At 36.7% G+C, this 21385-nt stretch overlaps 1 protein-coding gene across 15 annotated transcripts in view; it reads right to left on the reverse strand.

Annotated features, from left to right (window-relative positions):
• Positions 1 to 21385, reverse strand: part of ntm (neurotrimin) — a 388864-nt gene that overhangs the window by 66516 nt on the left and 300963 nt on the right. For all 15 annotated transcript variants that reach the window (XM_077242406.1, XM_077242414.1, XM_077242412.1 and 12 more), the window contains one exon: positions 4244 to 4476. In XM_077242406.1, the coding sequence (XP_077098521.1) occupies positions 4244 to 4476 (233 nt within the window). The remainder of the gene's footprint in view (positions 1 to 4243; positions 4477 to 21385) is intronic.

Consider the following 21385-nt stretch of genomic DNA (forward strand, 5'->3'; position numbering starts at 1 on the left):
GAACAAAAAATGAAATCAACTGAGCTGGATGATGACACCACTGTTTTCTACAGCGCTGCTGATTCGACTTTGTTTCATAATTGATGAATTTTGCAACTTCGACATTGTTATTGAACTGAATTGAATCAACATTAAACTGACACTTTTGTCTTCTGTAGAGCTGTGTATAGCTAAATTAAACTTATTTCATAACTGATCAACTTTACACAGTTATTAAACAGAACTGAATTAACACTGAACTGTTTTCGGCTGAATGATGACACTATTGGGAAACACTTACAATGTTATAATGACATGATTAATTCATATCTTCACTAATCATGAGTTCATGTTGAAGTAACTATTAATTCATGATTATTCATGGCCTATTTTTGTAAAGTGTTACCCACTATTGTCTTTTTAGAGCTGCTTTACAACAGAAATATAGGTGGCCCCACTTTTTTTTTAAATAGAAAAAATAATAATATTGTATAGTATAATTCTCCAAATAAATAAAGTTAAATAGATTTAAGCTTTCAAATAAAGACTTTGAAACACACACACACATGCACGCACGCACGCACGCACGCACGCACACACGCACACGCACACACACACACACACACACACACACACACACACACACACACACACACACACACACACACAGTATATTAGTCATTTTGAAAATACATTAATCCAATTCAGCTGCAATGCTTGCTGACTTAACTGAAATGAGATTTTAAAAAAATCAATTATATCAACCATTTTTATGTGCAGAACTTCATTTACTAAACCCTTAATGAGCTCATCTCTAGTTGACGATTTTAACAAGGTCAGCAGGGAGTTGTGCGGCTGTAAATATTTGGCTTTTAGTACCCTCACAGGCACTGAGAAAGACGAACCGCGTCCTTTATTTGTAACGACGGTTGAGTTTTACGCTGTTTATCACAAGCAGGTGTTCGCAAAACCACTCCCAGTGTTTACATAATACCTGCTTATTCAGGTTATTACAAACTAATTTCTCACGATAAATTTGAAGTGGGGGGCTGTGACTCAAATGTGCAGTTTACACTGTAAAGACAGAGAGCGGCTGAGGGCTTTCTCTGTCTGTCTGCCACCAACTGAGGTTACAGCCGCGCACCCCAATCAGGGACACGTGATTCCCTCCAGCTGTCTATGTGCTGTTTAGTAACTGTGGGTTACGGTTGTATTTTGCTGTTATGTCCAGGTATTGTGCAGAATCTGACCTCCGTGCCGAAACATCTCTTCACACTCTCAATCAAGGCAGTATTCTGGAACTACGTTACCAAGGCAACAGGGCAGATGACTTGGATCTGCTAAACGCTCGGGCTTGAACTGACTGATTGTGCTATATGGAATGCTAAAGCAAAACATGTCTGATGCTAACTGGAAGTGTTTGATATAATTTTGCACAAGATTGTTTGACATTTTAATACGAAAAGTAGATTTTTACGTTTCTGAAGAAATTTGAGGGGCGCTTGCCAGGATACTACTTAAAATGATAGCATGATGTTTTAAAAAAGTAGACATTTGAATTAAATGTTGTTTGGTCAATATTAAACAAGGATTTGATCAAGCTGTAAAGTGTAACAACAACAATCGCCTCCCTCTGCAGGCATTTGTTATAATACATAATGTACATAAATTGATTATGTGTATATTATGTATATTACATTATGTATTCTAACAGTTTTGTTCAATAAAACCATACAATCACATACTTTTGAAACTACCTTTGAACCAATTGCCTCATTGTTATTATATATATGTATTTTAAGTCATTTTAAAGGCTATTGTTCACTTAGGTCTATTTATATTACCACAAAATGTATTATCAGATTAGCCGATTCATTTTCAAATAATCAACAGATTACTCGATTACCAAAATAATCAGTGATAGCCGTAGTTGAATTTCAGTTGTTACTTCAATTAAAATGTAAAATTCAGAAAGTTACTACTACATATGGCTCAGTTCCCTTCTTCAGTTTATGGTTTGTATTTTTTACAGAATTTATAGAAGTAATAGCACACCTATTCTTACAAACCCATACTTTGAGCTATAATTCATGTCCGAAGCACAAACAGTGCGGAACGAAGTCACAGTAATACATGAGTTCAAATCATAAACTCTCAATTCTGAGCAACAGTGGTGCCCGCCTCAGCAAACACCACTGATACAATTTTCATAGATGTGAAAGATATGTATTGCAGCTCTTCCCCAAATTCTGCCCATTCTTTGATCTCACGTTCAGTTTAATTGAGGATGTCTTGAGAGGTCTTCTCCACTGACACAAGTATGAACTCATCTAACCCAACGTACAGTTATTCCTTTGTAGATCAAAGACTCTCTCAGAACCATGTGTCAGTGAGGCTAATTACAACAAACAAAGATTTAACCACATCTTATCAACTAACACAAATCCAGGTCTGAACCATAAGCCATAAGTTAATAACTGGACCTCTTTGAACCAATTCTGGGTTATTTGCTTCTCATTGGTCTATGGTGCTTTCCCTCAACTTGCTTGCCTTTCAGGACAAAAACTACATCACATTGCATTGTTGCAATTAAAAGGGAAAACTATAAATAAACCAATAGTATGGTGAGTATATATGTTAAATAGATGTTTTTGCCCACAGGTCAACTTTGTGTAACATCTTTTTGCAGGAAACTTTGAAAATTAGACTTTTGGAATTAATTATAACAGTTTTGTAAAGTGTTTAATGTAATTTACTTGTGCATAAAACAAGTAGGCAATGACTAAGGTTTCATGTGTTAAGAACAATTAATAGCTTTTTTTCATATTCAAACTAATGTTGTCAAAACATATTATGGGAAAATGTTAGATAAAATTAAAACATGATACATACCAAAGAGGGTTAAGATTTATGAACAAAGCCTGATGGGTTAATATAGTCAAAAGCTCATTTTGTCATGTAGAATGACTGAAAATTTATGTTTAACTAATTATTTTGATACATCATGTTGGTTAGAAGCCACCATTACGATGAGTTTGCCAAATACAACATATTTGTTTGGCCTTATCATTCATTCAATGGAGAAATATTGTTGGCGAACATTTAACCACCCAAAAAGACTATCACAAATTCCCACAATATTACTCAATGAGTTTTGCATTGAAAGCTGGATTTCTGCAGTGGTGAGCTGCTGTGCTCTAAATCTCTAGCCAGTGTACAGTACATCCAGTCGGCACTGTTATGACTTACTGCATCACTGCACAGGAATGACACTGCCATCAATCATATTAACACTGGACCCACAAATCAGGAGCAAAAAATGCACCCCCAAGGTTTTACACAATCAGCATTAATTGCATAATTATCCACTTCATTAAAATACCCAATATCGTAACTGGAGTTCAAGGTGTTTCTAACCGATACTGAAAAAGGGCCTCCAGAAATGATATTATACCTGTGCAAACACACAGACTATGTGCACACATTCAGGCACAAGCATATTAAAGAGATATTTCACCTAAAAATGGAAATTAATCATTCACTCATCCCCTCATGCTCAGTACGAAACTTGTATGACTTTGTTTTACTTGAAATACAAAATAAATATAGCAGATATTGCAGAAAGCTGCTTGGTTTGAAAGTGACTTCTTTGTGTGCTGTGCTTCATACATATTGTACATTGCAACACTATTGACAATAGGCAATGGGCGTTTTTGCTCGTGAAATTTTGCTAATGTGAAAATAGGACCTTTACTTTATAATAGGAAACATAGAAGTTTTTATTTATACAACTTTATATATTGCATGTCTTCTGAAGTCATACGATGGCTTAATATGATGTGAAGACCAACATTTAAGTAGTTATTTGCAGAAAATCTGTTTAACATTTTAAAGTTCATTCAATTATGATGCAACAGGACACAGCGCACCAGGTTTGACATCGAAGATTTGAAACATTATTGGTTCTTGTAAGACTAGAAATACAGCTCACAAGTCAAATGGACTAATTTTGTATCACTTCTATGGTCCTTTTTGTCATTTTAGAGCTTCACTGCTCCAATCCCCATTATAGAAAACGGCACTCTGGATATTCTGCAATATTTTTTCATCCAGAAAGATGATAGAAACTCATACAGTTTTTACAACGACGCAAGCGTGAGTAAATGATGACAGTATTTCAATTTTGGATGAAGTGCTCCTTTACAAAAGCGTATAAAAGCATTCACCTTTAGTGCCATACACTGTGACACATCAGAAAACTCACCTTGAACGATGATGTGCACGGAAGTGGTTCTGGGTCTCCTGCTAGTCTGCACCGCGCAGATGTATTGGCCCTCGTCTGTCAAGTCCACATCTTCTATCTTGATGGTGAACTCATCCTGGTTCAGAGTAACCAAACTCACCCGGGGGTCCACAGACCACTTATCCTCTCCGGCGTACAGTATACTTGATCTGTTCAGCCATGCTGTGTGTGTCACAAAGTCCCCTTGTGAGCAACTACAAGAGAAGAGAGAGAACCAAAGAGAATATTTAACCCTTAGCATTAGCATGTGCGCTACGAGCAAAGTTCCCCTCTGAATTATTACCGGTGTATCCCTTTGTTACTAAAGCACTGGGATTCATCATTTAAGATAAATTCAAATATTCATTAGCATTCATTCAAATAGTCCCCCTGGTACTGTACGTCGGGACGTTTCGGAAGCGAGTGCGAATGTATTCCCTAGATATTAAGCAAGAAAGAACAACATGGTTAGACATCGATCAAACCCCCAAACCCTCCTGAAGATTGGGTTTATTAAATTCAGTGACCCCCAGATAATATTTAAAGCTAAACTGGCCTGGGGGGAACAGCCTCTTAGTGCTTTCGACTTAAAGACAATGCCATCTCTCCTTATTACGGATACAATGGAATTAGATGCTAATTACTTACAGGCCTTCCTTAAATGAGGACATGCTGTGTCTAATTACAGCTATGCCTAACAGTTAGCAGCAGAGGCCAAAAAGGGTCTCTTCATATACTGTAGGGCTATTAAAATCAAAAGCAATCATGCGCTTAATTGATTACTTGCCTGATTAACCATTCAATAAATCGCAGGGACAATTTTCATGCAATCTTTGTTTTATCTCTGGTAGCATCACAGCCCAAAAATCTTTGCCACACATTCGAATAATGGGCGTTCGATGCTCATTAAAGCCCATTATGGTTATAATGCTTGCACACTCATTTTAGTCGATTCAGTGAGAGGCACAGAGCTGAACTACTTTAGCTTCTAGAGGGCAACATCCAAAGCACCAGGGACAGATGTGGTAAATGTGCTTCTTTGTGTCTTTCTTTTTTCTCCCTAGGCAGGTGGGCAGAAGTACTGGGGTACAAGCAAAGGCATTCGTTTTCATGGGAGTGGAAACAGTGCACTGGCCTCTACCTCGTCTTATAATAGACTAAATGAGAACGCTGGAGATCAGTGGAAAGATCAAGCCTTTTCCCTGTGGACGGGTTCATAATACACTGCAGGGCATCCTACGCAGAAATATTAAAGTCGCCCCTCTCCAATCTGTCTTCCCCTTGCTCTTCTCTATAAGGCGGCAATGTGTCATTTCTGCAGCAAAAACCAAACTGCCAAAAAAAAAAAAAACATGAGATTAATCACAATTATTTCCATAAAAATAAAATAAAACAAAGTAAAAATATACATATCTAATTCTACAGAGTGTTAACACAACTTATTTGTGTGTGTGTGTGTGTCTGTGTGTGTGTGTATACACATGTATCTTCATTATTATTTTTTTCAAAGGGTTAATGGGTCAAGCTGCCTTTTTTAGGCACCAAAATTTAAAAAAAAAACCTGGTTCAATAAAAAATCTCCCTAAGTGAATGCAAGAGAAGCAAGTAAGAGTCGAGTCACCCATAATAGGAGGAGGAGACGCGTCGGCTGGCATGTAAAGCACACGGTCGCCAAACAGGGTAAAAAAGCAGACTCAAGGGCATTCAAAGTTGGCTGGAATAATAGAAAAAAAAATGCAACGCAAAAGCAGCTGTTGCACCGGTAATTGAAAGAAACCCCCGATGAAATACAGTTTATGGGATCAAAGAGCAAAGATCTCACACATTCGTCATGTAGACATGGATGATATGGTAAATAATACAGGAAATAATACTGGGTACACACAGATGACTGAGCCAGCACTTATGCAAGACTGTATGTTTAAGGGAACTGTTCACCCAAAGACGAAAGATTTGCCATTAATATTTACTAAAAATCAATTCGGCTTGACTTTCTTTGTTCAGTGTGGAACACAATAGGTGAATTTCTGTTGAATATCCAGATTTTCTTGTCAATATAATAGAAACCAAGTAAAGTACTAAGGCTGTCAAGGTTCAAAAAGGACAAGTTTTGTGTGGCAGTCAGAAAATGTATTAATCTAATCTATTCACTGAAAAGATTAGACAAATCAGAACAATCACGAACATACCAGAAAGAACTAAGAATTTTTATAAAACAAAGATAAAAAATAATTTTTAAAAAAGTACACTTTAACCGGTAAAACTTTATTTTAATGTGTCCTTGTTACACGTTACATGTACTATAGCAATAACTAGAAACTAGGCATAATTACATGCAACTAACCCTAAACCAAACCCTAATCCTACCCTAACCCTATAGTAAGTACGATTACTTAGTACTTCAATGTATAATTACAGGTAGTGTAACTGTGGTAGTGTAAGTGTAACCCTTTGACCTATTCATCACACAAAGCTATTATATGACAGAAGACTTAGAGTTTGAGGCTGTTTACACTATAGACGCAACAAAGCGACCTCTACAAATCTATTTGTTTCTCATGTCAGAAATAGCGTAAGCGCTTGGAGTACAACAGAAATGGAACGGGGCATCAGTATACCGTCGGGAATATGTTATGTCACATCTTGCCACTCCGCATCTAAGTGTAGACAGCATCACTGACTATAATGTGTTCTATTTGCTTTTGTCTCATCGCTCACATCTGGTGTAGACACTGTGTTAAAACAAAGTCATTTTAATTTTGGGGTGAACTATCCCTTTAAGTACATGTGCACTGTAGGGACTGCACATTGTTAGTTCAGCTATCATATTAAAATATTATTTACAGCATCACCATAAAATGCTGTGCATTATAATAACAGCTTTTTGGTAAGACACTGAGGGTGAATCCAATCCAATCAGTCTTAACCTTGAGCAGCCAGAACCTTCTGGAGACCTGTAGTGCAGCATCTCCGGCCACTAGAGCATGTCTGAGCTGCATGTTCATAACGCCACACTGAATCAGCACAATGCAACAAATACCATAAATTAATAAATAACTCCGCCTTATATTCCCTTATCAGAGAAGACCAGACAGCAAACCATTTTAATCCAAATAAAGTGTCTACCCTTTCAGTGCAATGAAAAGCATCCAAGGGCGGGGAAAATTAAGCATGCGGAATAAACAAGCACGGCCCTCGACTATTTTTTTGCCTTGACAACGAAATGCATGCGCTCTGGGATAATATAAGCTTTTTTTTGTATCATCATGGGATGTTTGACTATTCTCATCCTAGTACAGATTACAAAGTGTTAATTTTTAATGCAATGTCATCATGTTATTACTAGATGTTTTTTTAGTTAGTTTAGAATTACATTGGGTATTCATTCTCAGTGAATATTGCAATGGAGTAACAGATCCAACTCTATTTCAGCTAGCAGTGCATCATGCATATCCCACTGTACTTGTGGAGGGCAAAAATATATCGAGTATCAGACCAAGTGTGGTTTTGAAAATAAATCTTTCCGCAGCCCCCTCTGGCTACCTTGTGACATGAACAAGAGAGGGCATTCATTATTAATTTACTTTGGAGAAAGGGATTGATTTGGCATCGAAGTATATAGTGGAAAAAAAGCTATAATATATAACACTGGATTACCTCCAAATAACATTACTGTCAGGAAGTTAGAGTTCAGTCAAGATAGAACATTGCTGCTACCTGGACGGTAAGGATGTATTGATTTTCGTCCGAAACACACACACCGTTAGGGCAGCGTAGCATGTGAGGCAGGGGGTTGAATACACTGTCAACACAGACAGATGGAACAACTTGATTGTTTTCATGTTTTCTCAAGTACAATGCTGGATGTACAAATTTTACTCCCAAGGGTCTTGAGGGTCTGCCGGCTCGCTCTCTCGCTCTCTGACTCATTCCTCTTTCTCTGCCATAAGTGGATACTGAGAGAGATTGAGTTATTTTCATTCATTTTTAATTTTAAGTCTTTAAGTGCACAAAGTGCTAATCAATTATTTCATTAAGAGATTTTAAATGCACTGAAATTAAAAACTTCACGGCGCTGAAATATAATGGCGAAGAAACTCTTCAAAGTTTAAAGGAACAAGAGGTTCTAAAACATGAGTACTTTGTTATGTTGAACTCATAGCTGAAATAGAGCTTTGGTTCACAGACTGACTTGTGCCATAAGGCATTGGTTTGCTTCCTTAAACCACACATTGCGACATCACATGGTGCGGGTTTGTGTTACTATGGAAATCTCTTAGCCTCTTGGCTACATCGTTCGTGAGGTGAACAAACTTCACAGACCACTTTCCCATGATATGCGTTCATCAAAACCTATATTTAATCCACTGATTAAAATAGTAATTTTAATTAAAAGTTATACACAACACAAGAAGATCCCATTTCCAGATCGATGTACTGTGTAAAAACACTAGGCTTACAATTATAGGTTTGCATAGACCTCTGAATAATCCTTATGTTAGGAGGGTGTTTAGTATGATCTTTTGTACAGTTCATATGGCACTGTTTATTTTGTTAAATCTAGACGCAACCCAGTGACAGCAAATTTTATTTTGCAGCCAGGGTCGTCTAGCAACTCTCTGTTGGCTTGCAAGCTGGAAAAACCAAGTCAGACCAATCACATCGTGTATAGAGTCGGTGGGCAGGCTTAACATAATGACGGCAGAGTTGCAACGGTTCCGCGTGAATTCCCTGCTACTTGAAGATGGCTGCTGCTGGCGAACAGCAGTCTTTCAAATCGGCTTTGGTCGCGACTCTGGAAGTTGGAGTTAAGCTTTTCTTTGAGAAAAGAACAAAGAACGGCACTGAAGTCCGTCGCTCTGACTACGTCAACTTTCTCCATTACTCTGGTTGGTTGTAGCGCTATCCGATTGCGTGCAGAGTGAATTATATAGACAACCGTTTATCCCACCCCTCGGATTGAGATCTGCCAATGGTGTGTTCCCAGATCCAACATCTTGATGTGGGTCTGGCTTGTCAGGCTACAAATGCGTAAAAACTGCTATTAAAATATATGGCAGAGGTAATTATATTTGACCTGACAACAAATTACAACCTGTAACAAATCGTAGTCAATCATTTCACAAAGAAGTTTACATCAATGTCTTAAAGTCCCCTGTAGTCATTAAATTAAGCGTTTAAAGTCCCCCTGTAGGCAATCATTTTATCCTTTAAAAACTCATCTTTGATCACCAAAATTACATATTTTAACGTTTTTTTCCATGAAAAAGTCTTCATGCCTTAAAATAGCTTGAATGTAACTCTACAAGTATACACAGTTCTATGAATATGCAAACTAGCTCCGCCTCCACTCACCCACACCAGTTCAGAGATGCACTAGTTGACGATTACACTGTGACAAGGTTACAAGGTAGTTTGTGACGTCAGAAACAACAGCGATTTCAAACTGCGTTTTTGAGACTGTTTTTAAGTTCACTGCAGTTTTAAGGAGAAAATACTCAGCAATGGTGTTGACTTATGAATTTGCAAGCACATTAAAAACACCACATAACTAAATTAATCTTTGATCACTAAAATTACATACTTAAACGTGTTTTTTTTTCCCCCTATGAAACTAATTTCTTCATGCCTTACACATAGCTTGAATGTAACTCTACATCCTTGCTTCATTTAGTATAAGCAGAATTAATATCCAAATTAGTCTCCCCCTTCACTCAATCGCAGCAGCTCAAACTACCTGATCCACGTGGTCAACTGTAGTACACGCTACACAATGGCATAGTGGTTTAATTTAGCCTTTTATGTTTGAAACAGAAACTGATTCAGAAGGAGAAAAGGAAGAGCGATTTATACAGGTTCGTCTACAAATCGATGTATCAGAATGGTAACACGTTTTATGTATCACTCTATACAACGTCGGACACATAACTGTAAATGATATGATTAGCCTTTGGCTTGACTACATTATCAAACAGCTAATAATGTGTTGCTAATGTTAAACAATGTTACACAAACCATGTTCCCGTTCGCCAGTGATGCAGTCAAACAACTGCCTTCTAAAATCAGCATCCATCAGTGGAGAAAGGCATATAGTTCATCAAAACATCGTAATATACAATATATTCATAATCGCGTAATATAGAATATATTCACTCGCTATACTGCTGAATCTACCTGATTTTTCATATAAACAGAACAATATACCGGGATAACCTGGCTTCTCTTGAGATTGCCCTGCTTTGCAGCATAGATAATTATATTCTAAAAACCGCTCCGCACATTGACAGGATTGGTTACAAAATCTTTGTGACATAGAGAACAAGGGTAATTTCAAATGGAGAGAGAGAAAGAGAGAGAGAGAGAGAATTTTTTTTTTTTATAAATTCCATATATAGAAATTAAATATCCTCTCTAATGTTTACAGATTTAGTATGTATAATGTATTTAGTACGTATCTTTAACTTTATAAGTATCTGGAATGAAGTAGCAGTTGGATTATGAGCCAGAATCCTTTTCCAGTTAAAATAAGATTAATATAAACATATCTGTGTAAAGTATTCATCTGGGTACGAGTCCCAGTTTTAAAATTCAGTCCGTCTCAGAAGGCACGGTGAGATGAGCACTATCTGTGTACTTCTGCTCTCTCTGAGCTTTGAAATAGGTATTGGAACAACTGTTAAGGGAACTGGAATCTTTTTCCATCTCCCTGGGCTGGGTAAAAAAACACACACACAAAAAAATACAATTGACATAGTCAGGAATCACTGCTGTTTCTTTTTGCTGTGACCATTTGCTGTGCAAACACACAAACAATTTCTATCTTGTTGTCTGTGTTTTTGTCCTTCTCTGTCTCTCATTTTCACTCACAATGTGATGAAAGAAATATGAGAGGCTACACTATTTGATGTGATTTTCTGCATCAGTCCATAAGATTGTGCACTCATGATACTCAGATTGTAGTGATGGTAGTCAGGCTGAACCAAGATGAGCAGAGCAAATTACCTCTCTTCTGGTCTGTCTAACACAAGGCCAAACCACCCGAGGCATCCTACCAGCACTGCTGTTACTGACGTCCACCAAGACATCCGTAAATAGTTGCAGAAGAGGTTGAATTAGAAACACACAGATCGAAATACATGGTAAACAAATGGTTGGCGCTCACTGTTAAAGCTCACATAGTATAGTATTACATAGTACATAGAATTGCATAGTATTAATTTATCATATAATCAAAAAATAAAGTATATTACACACACACACACATATATATCAAGAGTCAAAGATCAAATGTGAAGGACACAGACAGACTTTTGTACAAAACTTTGTAAATTTTAAAGTTAAATTCATCAATCTGGTGCACTTTGACAGTTCAAAATTAAGAGCTCTAACCCAAGTTCAGTGTGCAAAACGAACAAACAAAAAGTCTGTGCTTTGACTTGTATCTGAACTTTAATAAAGGGGACTCAAACTTCTTTTGAGCTGTGGTATAGTGTATCAGTCTACATTACATATTATTCCTATGATAGTAAGAACCATATATTGTAAAACAAATGCGCTGAAAAATAAATGAAACTTTCATCATTAGTTTTGTCATAATTTCTATCCATGCAAGATATAAACCCCTGAGCTTTTATTTTGACGGAATCTGCAGTCGAGCTTTTATTTTGGTGGAAAACAAGTTTACAAACGCTTTTCGTTACAAATCTAGTGAAATGCTGTAATCGTCAACTGTGCAAAGTGTGAAAATAATGTGTAACTGCATTCCCAAATGCACGCTAAACGCAGCCCATGCACTGATAGAGTTCACTACATTCATTCAACTGAGAACTGTGATACGGAGCTGATCACGTGATCGAAGTGCGCACTTATCATTGCTCAGCGCAAACAGACAGTCTTTTGATAAGGACACAAAACCTTATCGTTCTTTCGATTTTAGTTAGTTTGACAGAAAAGGAGCAAAACACGACATTAAAGAGCTATTATGTTATTATGAGAAGTTTAAATATATTTTCGGGCCACTACAGTCTAGGTAATGAATGGGAAGCACTGAAATATATTTTTGGCGGTCAATTTTGATATTGTGGCAGGCCGCCAAAAATAAATCGATGTATGGGAAACACTGATGGGTATAGTATTGCTGGCCTGCACATAATTTATTTATTTTTTTCAAACGTAGATGTTTCTTTGATTAACAACAATTGAGGATTAAACTGCAACACTCCTCTCCTCAATTAACACTAATTGAGGAAAAGAGTGTTGCAGTTTAATAAACTCTGAACAACAGACATAAACATAAAAAACAAAATACCCTGTGGCACAAAAACAAAATGACTCCGGTCCTCCCTGAACCTCAACAAGCTGCAACACCTGTTAATACCACACAAACTAGCAATTGTGCTCTAATTGCATCTTCAAAAAGCATGACTGTCACCTTGTTAAAGTCCAATGCATGAACCAAAATTAGAAACAAGCGAAACTACAACCGTGCAATTAATGAACAATTAAATAATCATTTGGATTTGCTTTGGTAACAAAAATGTGTGACCAGTCCGCTGTGTGTTACTTCACACTGATCTGAAGTTGGCGAACCTCTGTGGCAAGTGGCGCAGGGGGATTACAGCTTAGCTGAAAATCACCTTGTCTTTTGAGTGGTGTCACGCAAATGAAGGTGCCCTTTGCAAATAATACCCATTAGAATTTCAAAGTCATTGAGTCTCGACTGGAAAGGGTGACGGAGCGCTGGATACGCGGTCTCTCCCTCTCGGTACCAGCCTCGCTCTAGTGAACCAGGCTAGTCATTAGGGAATATATGACAATTAACATTCAGTTCATTTCATGTCTAAAAGAGTTTTTTTATTTCTTTTTTTTTATTATTTCCAGGTGACATACCTCCTACTTTTGTTGTCAGTATGTGTGCAAGTGTTTTTATACTGAACATCCATATCATAAACTCACATATTTTGTGACACAGTACTGTTCAATACTGTTTCTGCACCGTTTCTTATACCAGAAGTGGTAAAAGCACAAAAGTGAGCATAATACATTATTTCTTGTTACAACAGATTAACAAACAAGAAGCACTTCACGTTTTACACAATTTTGCAGTTACTTAGGGTGTGTTCACACTTGCTCTGTTTGTGTGGTTCATTTGAATAAGTGTGAACACTGCCATCCAAACCATGCTGAAAAGCCAAGACAGCTGAAAAGATGGGTCTCGGTCCACTTCCAAATGAACTCTGGTGCGGTTCGACTGAAATATGAACGCAAAACAGACTAAAGAAATGTAAACAAACCAAAAACGGAACATGATGTCACAAGATGCAACCCTTAAAAGGACAGAATGCGATTTTTTTCTTGTCATAGTCGCGATATCACCCATCATATTGCCCAAGCATCAGAATCACATATCCTCACAGCAGATCTTCGTTTGTGTGTGACGGAGGGATTCCTGCTGCTGTTTTGAATCCTTTACACATTTAATAAGTTCTGATACGTTTTCACAATTTCTCAGCTGGTAAAAATAGCATCATATGTAGACTACGCCCATACAACAAGTGCATTTAGCCCAGCACACAGCATTGTTTTGGATGTTCGGTAATTTCTGTCACAAAATATACGTAACAATAGCCTCCCAATCAGGTTGTGAACATATCCCTATGCCTTTAAGTTCGGTATCTTTAGGTTCAGTGTTAAAATGCCAATGTGAACTAGAGGACCAGGACAATTTTTTGGGGGGCCGGGCTCTGGACCAAAACGAAACAAGTGAAGAAGTGTGAACACACCCTTAATGTTTTTTATAAACAAAAATATTTCTAAACAAAGCTAAACCAGAACTGTTGCATGCCTCTGAGCAACACACTGCACATTCCTGAATGAATCAGTGTTTTTGAATGAATCAGTTGAGTGAATGATTCTACGGATCACTTAAACAGTTACTTGTTTTGTTATAAAGTATCAGTTTTTTAACAAATCGATTGAATGAATGATTAAAGGACTCCCTCAAAGGTTCAAACATTAACTTATTGTCACCACCTATTGGTATATCAATGAAAGGGACACTTAAAAATCCCAAACACAAAATAAATACACAGATCGAAAGACTGTACGTTGTGACTATTAGTGTGTTTTTCAAAAAAAAAAAAAAAAAAAAAACTGCACCACTCACGTTTTCTTCAGAAAAATCAATTTTGTGTTTAAAGTCCCTATAACACACTGTGTGCTAGAATTCCACCCCAAATGAAGCCTGCTCTACCTACACTGTAATGTAGAGCACTCACACCTAAAACAGTGTAATTCTCCACAGTTCTGCCACTGGTCAGGAACAACAGCCCATAGGGTAAACTGCAGGTCAGGCCTAACAGCCACATAAAGCCTATAAATAACGGACACTGCTTCCTCTTCATCGATCTTCATTTACCATAGCTTCTTCCTGCACATTTCGAGAGTGACACAGTTTAATTGCCTGCACGGGGAGGTCTATGCCCAAGCCATCGGTAGGACGATTATCTGAGTCACCCTGAGAAAGGTTAGCTAACTCGACTAAAAGGGTTTAAGGGCATAAAATAAAAGCACCCTGAACAGCTAGTTGGCTTTATTCCTTTTTCCGTTTACAACAAAAAGAATGGAGCAGAAATCATATAACCTGCAAAGGTGAAAGGTGTTAGTCATCAGGTAACTCAAACCTAATTTTATCCTTTAATAGATCAATTAATAGACAATTAATAATAATAGATATTGCAAGCCACATAAAGATAGAAAATATTATTCTTTTCACTCTTAAAATCCCATATGGGAGAGGATCAGTAATGTTGCACAAGAGTTTCATATACAGATAAACACTCCAGCGACTTCCATTAAAACTCTCCCATTTCCTTTAACCTAAACATGACCTCTTGGTTTATTTGTCTTGTATATTGTTCATGATGTACCAATTCATTCTCAAGGTTAAAGGGTTAGTTCACCCAAAAATGAAAATTAAGTCATTAATTACTCACCCCCATGCTGTACCAACCCCGTTAGACCTTCGTTCATCTTCGGAACACAAATGAAGATATTTTTGATTAAATCTGAGAGGTGGATCACTGCTACATAGGCTGCCTAAGGGAATGAAACTTGACGGCCCAGAAATTCATTGAAGAAAATGTTTAAATATTCCATGTGACTACAGTGGCTCAACTATAAGTTTATCAAGTGACGAGAATACTTTTTGTGCGAAAAAAAAAAAAAAAAATAACGACTTTATTCGACTATTCCTTTTCTTCCTTGTGGGCCTGGGACGAGAGTTCAAGAGATTTCCACGACGCATGCGCGAGAACTGAGAAGAGAACGTTCTTCTTATAATACTTCTTATTCAGTTCTCGCACATGCGTCGTGGAAATCTCTTGAACTCTCGTCTCAGGCCCACAAGGAAGAAAAGGAATAGTCGAATAAAGTCGTTATTTATGGTTTTTTTCTCGGAAAAAAAGTAGTCTCGTCGCTTGATAAACTTATAGTTGAGCCACTGTAGGCACATGGAATATTTAAACATTTTCTTTAATGACTTTCTGGGCCATCAAGTTTCATTCCCTTAGGAAGCCTATGTAGCAGTGATCCACCTCTCAGATTTAATCAAAAATATCTTCATTTGTCTTCCGAAGATGAACGAAGGTCTAACGGGGTTGGTACAGCATGGGGGTGAGCAATTAATGACTTAATTTTCATTTTTGGGTGAACTATCCCTTTAAGTGTACTGAGAAAAGTGTACATACTCTTCACAAATCATAACATTCATCTCATTTTTGTAAATGACAATTAGTGCTGGGGTTGAGTCTAGGTCAAGGCTAACAGATGAAAGGTGACCCATCACAATAGATACCAATTCACATAGCCCTTCACAGAGAAGAAATCAAAAATACAAACACAGCCATTGATTCCTGTGGAAAGATGGAGGAGGAGTGAGGGGGAGAGTTCTGTATGAACTTTATGTAATGCTGGAACATTACATAACCACCTACACTAGTTACTCCTTATTAGCTCTGAAATGGATTCATCCATGAAGCTCATTTCAGAAACCCCACACATTTTACTAATTTCCATTTGACACTACACTATAAGTCTCATTTGAACACACTGATTGCTATATAACCATTTGAAGCAGGAAATCAAGTGAAAAAAAAGAGAAACAGCTTCACAAACAGTCTTTTCATACTCATAGTATAATTATTTATGTGTTACAAATATTTGAATTATCAGAGAAAAACTGGGATAAAAGTTTATAGCTTGGATAAAAACACTGATGTATACGGTCGGAAGCAAAAAAAATTGTGCTTGAATTAATGATTATATCGATTACATCTTTACGCCACCACAAATGATTGTAAAAAAAAATTGTATTGAATCAATCATTCAAGAGTTTTGTTCAAAAGCGCTGATTCATCTAATGAAACGTGTTTGTGAGTCATTCAATCGTTCATTCAAACAGAGTTTTTTAAAAATAATTCAGATTAATTAAACATTTTAAATAGACTGCAGCAATTAACATTTTTACGTTGTTTTGTTTATTTGTTTGTTCAGTGAGAGAATCGTGATCTGTTTATCAATTTATCCAGACTCGTGCAGCTAATATATGAGCAATTATAGTATATTAAAAATCTATAAGATATATAAATTAAAATTTATGTCAAGTATGCCACTTTCATCATTAAAGTTTTATTAGATTTTTTTTTTTATTTGCAAACATTTAAGCAAAAGTTAATTGTGCATTGTCATGCACAATAGATACATAAACAAAAATAATATTCATACAGGTCATCATGACAATGCCCAAGTTTAATGATGCTTTGATGCATACATTCCATATTTTAAATTTATTTATTTTTTGCCATTCTGCATTACCAGAAGAAAAATACAGATGTTCTAGAATCATTAGCGGAACAAATTGACATGAAAATCATTGAGTTCCAATTATTTTATTTTATTTAAAATAGAACCAATTCAGAATGAGAACATTTTCTCGTTTCCCAAGTTACGTACTAGTCAGGGATTAGTTTTAAATTAGACTGAGTGAAAATCTTCATGTTCCGCTTGCTCTTCGTAATAAGTCGTGACAGCTGTCTAACAGCAGAGATATACCAGTAACATTCCTCCCATTTAGAATATTCATTCAAATTAGCTGTAATATTTTTTTTACTACTTTAAAATGGTAATGCAAATAAATATATGAGTGCTTAATATGTGCACAAAGCATTTGGCCATTTGAAAGGTGATTTTAGCTCACATCAAAGGACGGAAATGTATTATGCAGCACTCCCCATTTAATGCACACAGTAGAGGATAAAGAGTTCGAAAATGAGGTGCATGACTTCACAAATGTGCCTGGTCTGTCTTTGCCATCTCTGTAGGCAATGACTCCAGAGAGTGCAAAGATAAATGTCAGAAGGGAGATATTTTAAGAGACAATATTTTTAAACTCCACACTTGCAGTAGCATCGACACCTGCCATCACTCCGAAATGGGTCCCTGTGGCTTCCACACGTATTTGTGTCTATCTAATAACCTTAATTATCGTCAGCTGGGGTTCCTCTGTGATTTACCGCTACACAACGACCAAACTTCTATATTATGTGTCTGGGATCACCTTTTCAGGCAAGTCGAAGGCAAAAAAAAAAAAAAGAGATATTCTGAGCTAGTAGAGAAGGAAATGCTTGCCGACATCCACTTTTGGGGACAAGTGGAGGCGGGTCATCTTGCCGTTAACGGTGTCCTCTTTTTTCCTTCTCAAGGAATGTTCTGTGGAGCAGCGGAATCACTGAAATGGACAGCTCTTTGCGAGGGTGGAAACACAGTCTTTAATGATACGGACGGTCCGGACGTGGTCTGCGAGCTATTTCTCCAGCTTTAATAAATCATTCCCTCCATCTCTCTCTCTTCCTGTCAGAGTGATTGTCAGCTACCTCTGTGATGAAGAAGATTTGTGCAGAGCTCTCCCTCTCGACAGATGTGCAGGTAGAACTACACAGTGGCCAGATGTTTTAATCAGAAAGAAAGTGCTCAGAAAAAGCCCTTGGAATGCAAATCCAAACCAACCAAATCACACTGGGATGATGAGCAGTCTTTAAGAATGTTTATTTAAACAGGTTGTGACGTATACACTGCTAGTGGAAGATCACTAGGGCTTGATTTACATATTTTAATGATTTGTGCTTCTCATATGTGTAAATTCCTTTAGAATTATCATTACACTGTAAACAACTAAACGGGGGAAATCTAGCCTGGTTAAAACCAGACCCTTCTCAGTTGTAACTGAGTTAGGGTCTGGGGAAGGTTCATTGACAGCTCCTTTCCAGAGGGGCGTCACCAACGGACGTCGCTCAAATGCCTCTGGGCGCAATTGGATAGACCTAAAACCAATCAGATCGATCGTCGTCTTGTTAAGCCCGCCTCAACGTTTGTGATTGGTGCCTCGATCTGGAAAGATTGGAAATGAGCTTGAATGGGCTCTTCGCCAGACTAACTTGCAGAGCAAATCTAAATTTGCCGGAAGTTCGTCTGGGTTTTCCCAGGCTAGGGGAAATACACAAAAGAAAAGAAATAGATTATAGATAAGAAATAGATTGCTACATGGCTGTACTATGAATGAAAAAGAAGGGAATATATTCTAAATTGGTTCAATTTTTTTTAATAATGCCCCTTTTTAATATAAGTCTCAGGTGTACCCAGAATGCTTATGCGAAGTTTCAGCTCAAAATGCCCCAAAGATCATTTACTATACCATGTTGTAAATGCCTATTTTTGAGTGGAAGATAAAAACATGTTTTCGTGCATGTATCTTTAAATGCAAATGAGCTACTGCTTCCCACACTGCTTTCCAGAACATGGCGGAGCCAGTACCGCTTCTGTATCAGATAGTTTGCAAAAAACTAAAACATTAGGCAGTGTGTCCCGTGAGTACTCAACTAAGTTCTATTTCACACCTTATTGCGCTTAAACGGTCAAATACAAACAATGGTATGTCAAATCCACACAAAGTTCACATAAACAAAGTCGGTTATGTCTGTGAATGTAAACAGCAAGTAAAGAAATCGCATTTGTATATTAGATCTTCCAATGATGCAGAATGGAACAAGATATTAATAAAATATGGATTGTATAATACAGAGCCACACTGAACTTTGGCATTGCCATCATGATCAGCGTGATATAAACATTTTAATAAGCAAGTTTAATGTGTGTGGTTCACAGTTTCCTGCAATTAAGCAGTATACATAATTATATCTTGTAGTTAAAAAAAAAATCTGGATGTAAGTTTCTGAATTTAAGTGCAAGTCAATTTGGATAAATATGCCTGCAGAATGCATAAATGTAAATTAAAAAATACAATGATAAATAATCAAATAAAAAGAAAAATAATAATTTATTTCTTGCAGTTTTGGGGTCACATATTACCACCCTCATCCCAAAAAATGTTTTATAGTTTAACAATATTCTGGACTGTTCGTAAAGGAATTTATAGAGATTCATTATTTTAAAATGTAAAATTCCTTGCCAGACAAAGGCATTAGGTGTGCCAGGTGTGTCTTTATTTCAAGAAAGTGTCTGCAATTTATGAAAGTCAGTAAATAATTTCTGCCTTGTTATAATTCACTAACTGCTTTGCAATATACTTACATATACAACACACAATAAAAGTTTGATAATTTGAAGAGTGTTTTAGAAAGAAACGTTTTGCTACTAAAGACAAGCTAATGAAATGCTGTCATTCAAAACTGCAGACAAAACAGCACTTTAGCTCAATTACTTTCTCTGCTCTCATGCCGGCTCAGACAGTTATGATATACGACCCCCTCGTCATATGCTCCCTCGCCTGTCTGAAATAAGTGATGGTTATATTCAACTCCGCACAGGAAAATTCATTTAAAGGTCATATATACACAGGAGAGCAAAATCAAACGTCCCACCACCATTATGCAATCATTTGAGTATAAAGAGTGATCCATGTGATTCATGTGCCCCTCTATTCAAGCTAATGTCGAGAGCACGACCTCCTGTAATACAGCCTTGTTCTGAGGGATGTCCTAACGGAGGTCAAGACGAAAGGTCAGCAAAAGAACAATAACAAAGAACAACGACAACAACATGCACATTCATACACATGGGCGTGAAAGTCACAGGGTTTAGAAAATGTTCACCTCAGAAGGTCAAAGTAGATATTACAAGAGCCTTTTTTTTATTTCATACGATGAACTTGAAACTTCATTTGTGTGATTGGTAACACTTTGCGATACAGTTTCATTTGTTAACATTAGTTAACTACATTATTTAACAATGGAAAATACTTCTAAATATCTAAATACTAAAGCATGTATTAATCTTAGTTAATATTTTCAATATTTACAAATATATATATATATATATATATATATATATATATTCATGTATAACAGTATAAATATATAAAATAGATATTAGATACAATATGTGTAAATAATATTTCACAAAATGTAATTGAATTAAATTGTCACTTGGTTTGTAGCACAAAATAAACTTATATTTTCTGTAAATTCAAGAAAATTCAGTTTGATAATTGTTTTCTTAATTAGTAACAGCTTTTAACTCATTAGCAATAAAGAAAAGACTGATAATATGTAATGAGATTATTTACTTTTATTTATGTAGAAAGGTTAAAAATAATGTTACTTTTTGAGTGTCACAATTTTGAGTAACATTGCATTTGGGCAATATTATATCAACCGGTTTGTTTAACAACAATGAATTGAACATCAAATTAATTAATTAATTAATGTTGCATACAGGTGGTGACAGACAAAACTTCCATTTTAATCCCTTTTAGCTTTTAGCAATTTTCTTTTTCTTTTTCTGGAAGACCACATTGACATAGCCAATGGGTCCTATTGTTTAGCCTCGCAATGCCATTGGATAGTAAATGTGTATATAGGTCTTGCCATAACATTTCATGTGCTTAAAACTAGTTCCCTTTCAGTCGATAACGTCGGACGTAGTCGACGCGACTGAAATGGGATCACGCTAGGGAGCCTATCATCTTCGAGTACTATTGAACGAGCCAATGTAATTGGCGTGCGTGATTCGCATCACACACTCCGCCCCCGCGGCGCGGGTATAAATACG

This window comes from Siphateles boraxobius, unplaced genomic scaffold, assembly GCF_051911475.1.
Source record: "Siphateles boraxobius isolate OS27281-9 unplaced genomic scaffold, OSU_SipBor_1 25, whole genome shotgun sequence".
Taxonomy (NCBI): Eukaryota; Metazoa; Chordata; class Actinopteri; order Cypriniformes; family Leuciscidae; genus Siphateles; species Siphateles boraxobius.